Source organism: Bos taurus, chromosome 19 (genome assembly GCF_002263795.3).
Source record: "Bos taurus isolate L1 Dominette 01449 registration number 42190680 breed Hereford chromosome 19, ARS-UCD2.0, whole genome shotgun sequence".
NCBI lineage: Eukaryota > Metazoa > Chordata > Mammalia > Artiodactyla > Bovidae > Bos > Bos taurus.
The window spans coordinates 12637554-12652137 of record NC_037346.1 but is presented as its reverse complement, the minus strand read 5'-3'; the positions used below and the strand labels follow the sequence as shown (position 1 = coordinate 12652137).

Genomic DNA, 14584 nt, shown 5'->3' with positions numbered 1-14584 from the left:
CCATATTCTTGGTATATTTATTTCATTAATATTTGTCCTACAATCCACTATTTTTCACATTAAGAATTATCCCAGACCTGTGTCAAATATATATCCCAGGAAACTGTTGACTGTTATATGCTAGTCATGAATCCATGCCATTAAATGTTTATGGAAGAGTCAGGAAGTAAGTTACTAATAAATATTCTTTTCAAATATAGACAATAGAACATTCATTATCTTCTCTCTTTTCCTTAAGTCCAAAAGCAAAGGAGCCTTGCCTAAACAAAACATTCAGAATACCTCTGTACATTACTTATTTTATATCTCATAGACTGTCAGACCAATAAACTACTCCCAGGAATGACTAAACAAACCAGATTATTACCTCTGTCTTAAGTAAATTCCTGCTGCCACCACACTGGATGGCAAGTCCTAAGATTCAGTTTATACCCTCCTTTCTCATCTCTGAAGATATCTTGCCTACTGAAGTCTATTCAAATACACAACTAGAAAAGAGACTCAGTATAAACTACAGTGTCACTAGACATCAGTGAGGTAAATTATTGGTATACCCTCTCAATTAGCTTGGCCCTGACTTAATATAATTAAATATTGTCTTTGAAGTTCTGGGTTGTAACTCCCCTTCTACTCACTAGCTTCCTTTAAAGCAAATATTTGTCCTTTATAACTCATCTATTCCCATCTGAAGGAAGAAATGGAATTTTCCATAAACCCACTGATGGTTGAAGAAAGAAACCTGTTAATATGCTACAAATTCAACTACTAAGTTTCAAGTGAAAATTTTTCTCCCTGGAGTTAATATTCCTGAATTCTGTCTAGGGAGACTTCTTGCCTAGCTTTCTTCTTTGCTGTTCCACATCTTGATCCATGATGGTAAGATTGGATCCCTATCTTCAAACTGGCTCCCCATGTCTGTCCTTATCTACTTTATTATCCATACTTTTCTTAGAAGCTAATTATCCTAGACCTTTTATGATCAATGATCTCATTCTAGAATTGCCTTGCTGTAACTTTTGTTTTCTAAAAGTTTAATTTAACCCGTGACTTTAAATCAGGAGAAAAAGGTAGAACTCCAGATTTATCAATGAGAATTCCTTCCTTTCACTGCTCCAACTTTCCCAGACTAACCTAGCCCACAACCTTCTCTCCTCCAATTCAGGCAGATCTCAAAGTCAACAGAAGAACATCACAATTTAACTGCACTTCAAACTCTTCTAATTATAGTCAAGCTGGTCATAAACCTATAAATTCCTACAATGATTTTGATGAAAGGTTTAGAGGTTCTTTTGCCTCAGAACTTAAGTGACTACTAAAAGAACATGAAGTACATAATAAAATTAGAACTAAAACCCAAATATCCTAACAAAGACTGAAAAGGAAACCATACATCTGCCAATAATCAATTTTTATATTTCTGGCTCACTTTTCCAAGTAGATTAAATATTCTTCCTGAAAAGCTCAAAAAGTACATCCAATCAAATGTTTTACAAAGTTTTTGAGGAATAACTGAGGTACAATTACCCTCACATATTTTATGTTTACAATTTATCCGTTTTGTCATATGTCATGCCATATCAATGAAATCATCACCATAATCAAGAAAAGTTTCAAACATTCCTATCACCTCAGAAGTTTCTTATCCCTGAGGAATTATCCTTCCCTCTCTTTCTGCACCAGCATCAGTACCCAGTCTCTAGGTAAGCTTCATTTCATGACAGACTCTGTATTTTAAAGAATTTTATATGAATGGAATCATAGCATGTGCTCTATTTTTACCAATTATGTTTTTATTTAGCAAAATTATTGTGAGATTCACTCATACTGTTGAGTGTACAATAATTTTCCTTTTTACTATTAAGTCATTTAATATAATTTTACAAAGTAGTTAAAAAAAAATTCCTTGTGGACTTCCCTGGAGGTGCAGTGGATAATAATCTGCCTGCCAATGCAAGGGGACACAGATTTGATCCCTGGTCCAGGAAGATTCCACATGCCGCTGAGTAACTAAGCCCCTGTGCCACAACCACTGAAGCCCACATGCCCCAGAGCCCGCAAGCCACAACCGCTGAGCCTGCCTGCACCACTGCCGAAGCCCATGCACCTGCAGCCCGCGCTCTGTAACCAGAAAAGCCACCACAGCAAGAAGCCCGTGCACCACAACCGAGAGCAGCGCCAGTCTGCCACAACGAGGCAGAGTCCACACCCAGCAAAAAAGACTCGGAGCAATCAAAAATAAATAAATAATTACAAAAAAAAAAAGGAATCAACAGTCTAACAAAAAAGAATACTCTCAGAAAAAACATCATACTACATTTATAATGAGCAGAATGAGCATTTTCAATATCTTCTGTTTTAAAAGGAAGAATGTCAACGACTGCCTAATGAAGAAATATATTCTACTAGTATCAAACTCTCAGGAAAAGTAAGAATAAATTAAAGACTTCAATAATTTAGCTCTAACAGCTAAAACTATAGGACAAGACTTATTTAAAATATATATTAAAATATATAAAAATAATTTAATAAATTATTAAAATATAATAACTAATATATGAATTAGTTATTAAATGTACATTGCTGAGAAAAGGTAATTAACATGGGAGAAAATACAGTGGTAACATTCTAGTGTGCACATTATAACCCATTTATTACACACTATGATTTTGAATTCATTTCAAAAACCTTTTATTCACAAAAAATCATTTTACAACAAATAACTATTTTAAATAATGGGAATAAATGAGACTCTTACTAAAAACAACACTGTAAAAAAAAAGGATAGACTATATAAGGACTTTCTTTTAAGCCATCATACATAAACATTTTCCAATAAATAAAATGCTATCCTGTATTAGTTTGTGTGAATATAGGAGGATATACTGTTGTTTCTTCAGGCACTTATTTCCTGAGAATATACCTGTGAAAGTCTCAAAATTGAGTGAAATGTTCCTTAATTGCAAAGTTAACCCTAAAAATCACAATTTTAGATAACTATAAAATGTTATATATATTTTGAAACTACAACATATGAATTGTATATATTTGTATTCAAAATCACAACATATATATAGTATGAAAAAGTTAACCATTACACAGTTAACAATTATGTCCATCATTTTTTATAATAGAGTATTTGGGACCACACCTCAGATTCTCAGAAAGGTACTTCAGGATGTTCCTATGACTTGAGAGAGACCCAGGGACAAAAAAGTATACCTTAAAGCTGTAAGCATAAATGACTCTGAACACAAATTCTTTTCTCTTCATATTTTCAGGCAGCTACTCATAAAATATAAAGCATCAAGAAATTACATTTAGAAGTACATTAAGAAAGGATACTCATATTTACCACTTAATGACAAAAATATGGAAATATAGAAAGTTCAACTGTATTTTATAACCCTTCTTACATTTTAATATAAATACAGAATATAATAACTCATACTACTCAAAGATGATAGTCTAAAAGATAATAACTACCATATACAAGGCAAACATAAAACCATTCCATTTCTGTTACAAACAGAAATTTATTAGGTAGGCACTCAATAAAACACAGCTGTATTTATTCCATAGGCAAGCAGAAAGGGGGAAAAGGATAACAATGAATATGCTTTCCTTCTACATTCACCCAAGTTTAGAAAACTTGGGTTGTTATTTTTCCCATCATTTAGAATTCATTTTATATAAAATTTCCAGCTTCTATAGTCAAACTTGGCTGAATTTTATCAGCTAAATTTAGGCAAAGGTTTTTAACACTCTCAACTATCCATTAAATCAACCTTATTTTATCTTATAATACCAATTAAGGAATATGTTTATTGGATAGACGTGTCTTATCAAGACTGACTTGAAAAGGATACCAATTATTTTCATAATCTACTTCACTAGTCATGTCAATAGTTCACTTAATATACCCAGGATTCAAAATAAGTGATTATGCATAAGTTATTTTCTATAAGAGTAATTTTTAGTACCAATGTAAGTGAGTAACTTCTTTGACATCTGGCATACCACTTAGACATTCATAATTTATGTAACGTATTTGACACAATGTTTTATACAAGGAGTTCCCTAGTCCCATTATGCTTAATAACATGTCAGCTCTTCTACTATAAACTTTGTTTTCCAACAGTTTATGAAACGGTTGAAAAACTGCTCTAGGATAGCTCACTCCGTCAGGCCGTTTGTAACAGGCAGCTGTGCTTAGAACTCACTGTTGACACAATAGTGTGAGCTGTGCAGTGATTCCTCAAAGGATGAATAGATCCATCACTTCCTAGAGTCACAGAAGCTGCCGGACTGGAAGCTGCCACCAGGACCAGCCAGTCACAGGGAATCCACCAGCTCCTCCAGGCAGAGAAAAGGGACAAGGACAAACTCAAGAAAGCCAAGAAGAGAAAAACCAAAATGACTGCACCAAGCCAAGTAAGAAGAGATGGCAGCTACTGATCAGCAGAGAATGCAAAATCAGCAGTTTCGACAGAAACATGCTAAAATAATGGGCTGTCAGAAGTAACATCTCAGGAGAAAAAGAAGTGGAAACACTGAAGAAGATAAAAGAACTGAATGCAAGCTACATCAAGTCCATGGAAAGTGTAATCAATGAGCTTTTAAGCACCGTCTGATGTGAAACCAGAAATCCATCCGAACTATAGAACTGCCAACTAAATGTGTACCCCATTGTTCAGTAAGTGGTATCTACAGACAAAGGAAAAAATTGTTCTAGGATAAAACTTGGCAGTTAAGAACCATCAAGACAATAATGTACTTTTTAAAAAAGTCTATATATAATTTTACAAGAAGGGAGTGATATATTCTCTCACTATCTTCATCTAACAGACCCTTTGGAATCTTTTTTGACCAGTCATACAAAGAGAAATATTTTTTAAAAATAAAATAAAATTTAAGAACTAGCATGAATATTACACTATGAACAAAAGTGATTCAGTTGGACTTCCTTGGTGGTCCAGTGGCTAAGACTCCACCTCCCAGTGCGAGCGACCGAGTTCAATCCCTGGGAGAGGAACTAGATCCCACATGTCACAACTAAGAGTCTGTGTGCCACAACAAAGATCGAAGATTTCACATGCCACAACCAACACAACCAAATTAATAAATTTTTTTAAGTGATGCAGTTAAGATAAAGACCAGTGGATATTTTATAGATTCTAGTTCCAAGGAAAGATTTTAAATCAGTAGCCTGCTTAGTTTTCTCCTGTTAGCCATAAGGTCAAGATTAGGATTTAATGTAACAAATGAAAACATTAGTTGCTTTTCTCTGGTTGATATATTAGTCTTTTATAATAGTCAATGATCAATAGCATCAAGAGATAACAGTCAATGACTGGAGTTGTCAAGAAAGTTGTTATCCATGATGCTAGTAAATCCAACATAAAGGAATGCAATCAATAATACTGATCAACAAACATCAAAACAAACAAACAAAAAATCACAAACCTGTATTCTATGGGTAGTCCCCCTAAACCTAGACTGTCTAGTAAATGCATGTCTCGAATCCCAAGGGCCACCTAAATGCAATACGAATACTTCAGCATAAATTTATCAATACTAATGGCAAAATATACTACTAATCAGTTACTTGTCTGCACATGTTGATCACTATGCTAAAAACACTCCAGGGTCTGTGATTGTTTTTGCTTAAAATGTGCATTTTCCTCTAATTTGGAAAAGATTTAATGTTCAAACAAGAGGATGGTTTCAGCATCCTTCTGCATGAAGATTCCAAAACTATCTTTCCTTGCTCTTGATATTATGTTATTACTACTACTGTAAAGAAAAGCTCTGATAAACTAGGGAATAAAGTTCTTTCTCCATCCACAATTGGCAGCTTAAAGGGGTTCTGTGGCTTTTCTTATAAAGGGGGGCTTCCCTGGTGGCTCAGACGGTAAAGCATCTGCTTGCAATGTGGGAGACCCAGGTTCAATCGCTGGGATCTGATACTGGTGTTAAAACACGACTATTGCCTCAAATCATTATTTTCACAATCTCACCAGGAGTAGGTGACCCTCTTCACCTAGATTTAAGGCCCAAACTCTCCAAAGGATTTTAAGAAAGATCTCACAATGACTATATACAGTGGAATGATTATTTCCTTAGCTTTGCAACTAATCACTTTGTTTAGAAATCCCCTCATTTCCCTGCAACTAGAGAATACAGATCTTCCATTCTATGAGTCTGCCTACCCACTATTATCTAAATTCAAATTTCAAAACTATCTGCCCAGATTTATACTTCCATTCTACTTCAAATGTACTATTTCCTCTTTAGCAAATAACTATGTACTCTGCAAGGATGAAACATACTCATAAATTCAATCCTTTTCCCAAATACACACAAAAGTTGATGAAATCTATCTATTAACCTGCCTGCCTTGGAGAGATGCCTGAAATAAGCAAAAGGCTCATTTTACACAAATGCTGAAACTGTTCCAGAACTAAGCTTAATGGGGGTCACTCATTCTTTGAGATTACTGTATGAGACACTATACAGACACCCGTTCCACGAAAACACACCAGAGATCAAAGACAGAAGTACTTAATTCCTTATAGTACTTTAAAACTTACACTATGTTATATGCACTAATCAATACTCACGTGCTAAAGTACTTCTCACTTAAAATAAGCCTAGGTCAGTAAATAATAGAATAAATGAAGCTCACCACCATCACTAAAAGCATTTATAAAATTCTTTTTGTGTTTAATACTGTGGTAGAATTTACACACAAGAATGTGTAAGCTGCAAAGAAATTGAAATTTGAAACTATCACTGTAGATTTTACAACTTAAAATTAAGATCGTTCTTGTAAAACAATTACTTTAGGTATTCTAGCCAGTGATAATTTTTAACACATAGTCCAAAGGACAGAGACTCCTGAAATAATTTTGGGTAAAATGAAATTTACAAAATATTCACATATAAATGACGCTCCAGGGAGTTCCATTTTCACCTTAGCTGTAGAAAGCCTGAAAGAGTGTCACTCCTAACCAAAAAAACAAGAAAAAACCGTTTAACTATCATCTTACATTTCTTGAGCATATCAGAGAGCTGAGCTAACTGGGAAACCTGTATTTGACATTTCAAGAAGGACAGATTCCTCCACAACAACAGGGGTAAGAGGCAACTACTATGCAAGAAAGTAAGGAAAAAAACCAGCTAAAATTTTAACGAAAGTGCCATTAATTTCCTGTTTCTATAGAGTTGGCTATCCTGGCCATTTCATGCAAATGGAACAAAAAATTATGTGGTCTTTGTGTTTGGCATCTTTGACTTTGAATGTTTTAAAGGTTTATCCATGAATGTAACAGAAAACTTCACTCCTTTTTTATTAACAATATTCCTTTCTACAGATATACCACATTTTGTTCTACTGATGGACATTTGACTTGTACATTGAAAACTACAAAACATCACTGAAAGAAATTAAAAATCTAAATCAATAGAAAGGCATTCTAATTTCATGAATCAGAAGATTTAACATATTGTTAAAATGGCTGTACTCTGAGTCAATGCAACCCTTATTAAAATCTCAGCAGCCTCTTTTGCAGAAATTGAAAAGCTGATACTAAAATTCATATGTAAATGCAAGGGACCCAGAACAGATACAACTTGAAAAAGAATAAAGCTAAGGAGATGACACTTTCTGATTTAAAAACTTGCTACAAAGCTAGCGTAATCGAGATAATGCAGTATTGATGCAAGCACAGACAGAAATCAGTGGAATAGAATTGAGAATTCAGAAATAAAACCGTATGCTTATGGTCAACTGCTTTTCAACAACAGTGATAAGAAAATTCAATGGGAAAGAATAATCTTTTCAACAAACAGTGCTACGACTGTAACTGACAGGAAGAAACCTGACTCCATACTGAATCCATTCCTTTAACTCTAACCCTTGTGCTCTGCTGCCTCTGCTTAGTCATGCAGGCTCTGCACCTTTTGTAAAAGAATGCTATAGCCTGAAACATACAGGAGAGCCCATTCTCAAGGCTCACTCATATAGAAATAAAAAGTAGAATGGAGAATAACTGTTATCTCATAGGAGGTCTAGGAACATTGTGATGAGACCTGCCTGGACAGCTGTAAGAACAAAGGTACCGAAAAGTTTGCAAAAACCTGCCACACCCTCTCTCCCCTTTCAGTGTAAAGCCTAACTTCTAATTCAGGTATAAGACGGTTCTCTGGGACACTAGTTGACCATCTATCTTCCTGATTTGCTGGCTTTTCGAAAAAGTTGCTATTTCTGGCACCAACAACACATCTCTTGATTTACTGACCTGTAATGCAATGAGCAATAGGAGCTTGGACTTGGTAACAGGACAACTAAAAAGCTATTTGCAAAAGAACGAAGTTGGACTCGTCGCACCATACACAAAAATTAGCACAAAACAGATGAGACCTAAAAGTAAAAGCTAAAATTCTTACAGGGAAAAAGAAGAGTAAATCTTTGTGACCTTAGTTTCCCAGACGAAACAAGGAATGAAAGGAAGAATGGGTAAGCCCATCAAGAGAGTGAATTATGTGACGAGTGAATATTTTTGCAAACCAGGTATCTTATAAGGGACCGGGATCTAGAATACATAAAGAACTCTTACAACTCAAGTATTAAAAAGACAAATAACCCAATTAAAAACTGAACAAGGACCTGAACGGACATCTATTTATAGATATATAGATGGACACATGTAAATCTTTATACATGATCCAAAGAAATAAATCAGATATTCTAACTTAAGTTTTCTCGGCAGCACGAATTTACAGTCTGACAATTTTGACCTAAGGAAGAAGCTGAAGAAAAAGAAAGGCTCAAGTTAGTATATATTTGAATTTGGAAGAATGTTGTTTTAATTACTATGGATCCAGTTTAAATCCCTTCCTCTAATTGGCAACTTATATTAATTCGTTAAATTGCTGCTGCTGCTAAGTCACTTCAATCGTGTCCGACTCTGTGCGACCCTATAGACGGCAGCCCACCAGGCTCCCCCGTCCCTGGGATTCTCCAGGCAAGAACAATGGAGTAGGTTGCCATTCCTTCTCCAATGCAGGAAAATGAAAAGTGAAAGTGAAGTAGCTCAGTCGTGTCCCACTCTTAGGGACCCAATGGACTGCAGCCTACCAGGCTCCTCCATCCATGGGATTTTCCAGGCAAGAGTACTGGAGTGGGGTGCCATTGCCCTCTCTGTGTTAAATTGCTAATTATATCCTAAAATGAAAAATTCTAAATTCCAAATTTTTATATTATATTGGCATTTAAGACAAAACAGGAGGATGAATTCATACTGAAAAAAGGTCCCAATAAATAGTATTAGGAAAAAATTGTCATAAATCCAAAATAAAGACAGCAAGAAAGTACATAATAATTCTACACAAGAATACATGATAAAATTAATACACCATATATCCCTACCAAGAAAAAAAGTAAAACACACATAAAAAAAGCAGTAAGTGTACTTTCTATATTATAAACCATAAACTCAAAAGCACATAGCACAGGTTAGAAATTACAACCGTCACTAATTAGGACAGTGAATTAAGGTTTATGAAATACACTAAGCTTAAAATTCTTACTATAATTTTCAGTTTTATTAACTGTATTCTCATTTCACCTTTCAAATGACATATTACATAACTGTATATATACTTTATTCACTGCATAAGGCAGTGAATTTAATGTTAGAAAGGGAATATTTATACCAACTTAGCTCACTGCATCTCTACCTAAAAATTTTTTACGGAATCTAAATAAGACTTTACAAGTTTCATATACAAAATAATTTTACAGAATTAATTTAATTAGGTCTTACTATATGGAAAGATTTAAAACTCAAAGTTTATAAAAACACTCCCAACATAAAAAGGACATGTCAGAGTGACAAAGTTCATAAGAATAAGAAGCCAATCATAGAAATGGTCCCATGATTATGATCTGCGGCTCTTAAAGATCAGAAGTACACAGAAGCTCAGCTGCACGCCTGCAGTTCTCCCATTTGGCCTCTAACAACACAGCCATATTGACATCTAAAACAAGACCTATTTACCTACTCAGCAAGAAAAATAACTGTAGGGAAGATTAAATCGGTCAAGACCAGGAGAACCCTCAAGAATTCAGACTGGTGGATAACTATCTCAAAGGAAAACTTAGAGCATGAAGATTACCTCGGCAACTTTTGGAGGCACTCCATCTCCAAGCACTTCCCTGATGAAGCAGTGCTGGCCCATGTAATACGAGAGTCCACAAGTCCTCTTGAAGGCATCTTTCAGTCGTTTCAGCTCGACATCTGTAACTGCAATTCAGAAACAGAAGATGGGTAAGAAACCTGAGGAGAAAAGATGTCTCTCAAAATCTTTACTTTTTTTTCAACCCAGTTCCTAACAAAAACTAGCAAATACTACTTCTCTTCCCAAATAAGTAAAATAAATCCAAAGATATTTTTTATAATTCTAATATTTTCAAATTTAATCTTAAAAATAAATATGAAAATTCTTGACCCACTGTCTTCAATTGGCAGAACATTAAATTATGCATACAAATTCTAGGCAGGGGTAAAGAAGAGGTAACAATTAGCAGGTAAGCTGAATGGCATTAGGCTCTGACATTAATACCTTTTCAGCAGCAATGTACTCCTCTGGAATAAAAATTATATTATTTGTACTCTTTGAGCACCTATTTATCCATGCTCCCAAATTTAGCTTAAACTGTATCATCCTCAACAAAGAAAGTAACCTATAAATAGATGATGCTAATAAACTATAATTTTTAGACATCCACTAACAAAAAAATTACTGAGCCATTACTTTATTTTAGGCATTGAAGCCTTTCACTGAATAGAACAATCTCTGTCTACAAGGAGAGAAAACTATTCTTTAGTACTATGCGGTAAGTGAAGGTACCACAAATGGTGCCTTTAGCCCACGCTGGAGAAGAAAGATACATGTATACCTGTGATGGATTCATTTTGATATTTGGCAAAACTAATACAATTATGTAAAGTTTAAAAATAAAATAAAATTAAAAAAAAAAAAAAGACTTATGGATGGAAGGCTGGATGGAAATTTAAAGGTTAACCCAAGCGAAACGGACAAGGGCATGCCAGGCAGAGATAATAGTTTGTTTGAAAGTATACAGAGCAGGATGTATAAAGTTACCAGAAAAAAATGAACAAGGCTGGGAGTAGTAAGATAAACCTAAGGCAGTCATTGACCAAGTCATAGCAATTCTGTTCTGACACAGTAAGGAAGGGATTCAGTCAGACACAATTCAGGTATGAACTCCAGGCAGATAGGAAACAGAACACAGTCAGATAAAATTCAGGTAGTTTACAAGTTCTGTGGTAAGCAAAATGTGGAAGCAAAAGGTGGACTGCTACTATGAGAAGAAAAAGGAGAAGCTGTTGGGGAACTATTTAGAAGAAAAGTCAACAGAATTTGAAACTTAACTGAAGAGTAGAAGTAATGTAGAATAACATTCAGGATTCTACCCTGAGAAACTCTGAAGGATGGTCTTAGCATATAGAAAGGGAATGTAAGAAAAAAAAGTGAGGAAGGAAAAATGATAAATAATAAAATTAAATGATTAGTCATGTATGGATGTGAGAGTTGAACTGTAAAGAAAGCTGAGTGCTGAAGAATTTGTGCTTTTGAACTGTGATGTTGGAGAAGACTCTTGAGAGTCCCCTGGACTGCAAGGAGATCCAACCAGTCCATCCTAAAGGAGATCAGTCCTGGGTATCCATTGGAAGGACTGAAGTTGAAGCTGAAACTCCAATACTCTGGCCACCTGATGTGAAGAACTGACTCACTGGAAAAGACCCTGATGCTGGGAAAGATTGAGGGCAGGAGGAGAAGGGGATGACAGAGGATGAGGTGGTTGGATGGCATCACCGACTCAATGGACATGAGTTTGGGTGGACTCCGGGAGTTGGTGATGGACAGGGAGACCTGGCATGCTGCGATTCATGGGGTCGCAAAGAGTCAGACACGACTAAGCGACCGAACTAAACTGAACTGAAATGATAAGGACATACTGAAAATGAGCAACCTTCAGGAAACCCACTGAGTTTTTACAATTATGAGTGTAAAGTTTAGGCAAGGTTTGATGAAAGTCATGAGCATGTAGCTGGCAATTAAAGTCATGAATAAAGAGCACAAATGACATAGAGACAAAACTGGAAGAAAGCAATGCTTCCAGTACCTGCTGAGAAAGAAAAAAATATTCAAACAAGACTGACAAGGAATACTTGGGAAAAACAAAAGCAGTTTCCAAAGGACAAGAAGAAGGGGCTGGTCTACACACTCGAGGAAGGCAGAAAGGGCCAGCAAGATAAAGACTGAAGAGTGCCTGGCACACAGATTATCAGTCAAGAAGTCTGTGGTAGGGAGGGAAAGTTCACAAATTCTACAACCTGTAGGTCAATGATAAAACAATAAGAACTAATACACAAATAAGCAGCTACAGAAAAGTATAACTACTAAATGCTTAATTCATTAAAAAAAATAAATTCATAATATTAACATCCCAATTTACTGATTTCCGCCCCCTTTTTAGAATGCAAAAGTGAAAAAACAAAAGAAAGATAATTTTATAAATTATAGTTATGGAGGAGAAATTCCTTCAGCGACTGGAATACCTATTTCTTCAGTATGCCTACTTTTCATTAATGGCTTTACTAACAAATTAGATGTTCGTAGTCCAGAGAAGACAAGAAAAATCAATCACTGTGAGAATCTATACACTGTTGGTTACAGATATTTGAAGGAATGCTTGGTAATATGTTTAAAAAAAGCAATGATGACTGATGACTAATGAATCTATTCACTTATAACATGAGAAGACATACACATAAACTTTTTAAAGCATTTGTAAAAGCAAACAGGGCTTCCCTGGTGGCTCAGTGGTAAAGAATCCGCCTGCCAAAGCAAGAGACGCAGGTTCAATCCCTGGGTTAGGAAGATCCCCTGGATAAGGAAATGGCAACCCATTCCAGTATTCTTACCTGGGAAATCTCATGGACAGGGAAACTTGGCGGGCTACAGTCTATGATAGCCAAAAGAGTCAGACACGACAGAGTAACTAAACAACAACAAAAGCAAACAGACAGACTGAATAAGCTATTGTATAGGCACAAAATAGACTATCAGACACTAAAATACTGCCAGAGATCCATACTTACTGAAAATAAACAGTATTTTTATTAAAAAATAAAATCTGACAATTCCTTGTCTCCAACCTGCAGACAAGGAATACCTAAAAGTGTTCACTATACAAGTGAAACCTTCAAAATTTTCAAAATAAAAATTTAGGCAGGATGGAAAACAAAAGAGAATCAAGCCTAGAAAATTTAAGGTAGGAAAACATAATATTAATTTAGAAAGAAAAGGCAATCTCTGGAAAAATTAGAAAGTTCAACACGTGGGATTTTTCTTTACCTCCTTTCTCTCTACAGACTTCACTAAAATTGCAGTAAGAATTAAAAAAGGACACAAACTCACAAGGACAAAGAAAATAGGAGAAAGAAGAACTGAGGAACTATGAGAGTCAATCTTTTTCTGGGGAACATTAGTGTCTGGAAGAGTGGTGACTCACTTAAGCAGACCCATGAAAACTGAAACCTAAGCAATTGAAACCAACTGAGAAATGTGGACAAGAAAGTAAACTAACTTAACCTGTCTAGAGCACCCAAAAAAGGCTCCGGAATTCACTGTACCAGTTACCACACACAAAAAAGGGAGGGTAGCGGTAGAAAGCGGGATGGAAGAGAAATTGGTTGAAAGTTACAAGAGAAGTGCTTAGACTAATCTCAGGTCCCTTAAAGCACAAGAGTCAGGCACCAATCTACCATCTAGCCACCGCACACCACTTTTAGATGTAGATATATATCAAGAAACCAAAGACACAGAGACAGAAAGGCTCCATACTCGACCACACCGGGTTTAGCTACAGGAAGGACAATGAGGTATGAAAAAAGGTGAAGATTAAGTGAGCATCTGCATCGTGCTGCCCTCCCTCCCCCTGTTCTCCCCCTGGGCAGAATCAATAAGCATTCTTCTCTGAAGAAAGTAAATGATCCTAGAACAAAGACCTACTGTTACCGACATGGGGTGAGGGGGATGCCGCCATTCCCTTTTAAAAATGGCTGGGTTCCCAAAAGGAAAATCCACAAGTCAACAAGGGATATCAGTTAAGTTCAGTTCAGTCACTCAGTCGTGTCCGACTCTTTGCGACCCCATGAATCGCAGCACGCCAGGCCTCCCTGTCCATCACCAACTCCCGGAGTTCACTCAGACTCACGTCCATTGAATCGGTGATGCCATCCAGCAACACTGGATGCCATCTAGCATCCACAACAAGGGATATACTCAAACATATAAGTCTTCCAATCAATCTTTTAATGCATAAACTATTTAAAATAAAAAGTCAGTTTGATAGTCATTATACAGTTGCTTCCCTGGTGGCTCAGAGGTTAAAGCATCTGCGTGGAATGCAGGAGACCCAGGTTCCATCCCTGGGTTGGGAAGATTCCTTAGAGAAGGAAATGGCAACCCACTCTAGTACTCTTGCCTG

At 36.0% G+C, this 14584-nt stretch overlaps 1 protein-coding gene and 1 pseudogene across 1 annotated transcript in view; one reads left to right on the top strand and one right to left on the bottom strand.

The window, feature by feature from the left end:
• The window catches only part of LOC101903622 (V-type proton ATPase subunit G 3-like), a 35074-nt pseudogene extending 30330 nt beyond the window's left edge, over positions 1-4744 (top strand).
• USP32 (ubiquitin specific peptidase 32) overlaps positions 1-14584 on the bottom strand; it is a 203836-nt gene that overhangs the window by 128838 nt on the left and 60414 nt on the right. The window contains exon 2 of the mRNA XM_024980631.2: positions 10180-10307. Coding sequence (XP_024836399.1) covers positions 10180-10307 — 128 coding nt within the window. The remainder of the gene's footprint in view (positions 1-10179; positions 10308-14584) is intronic.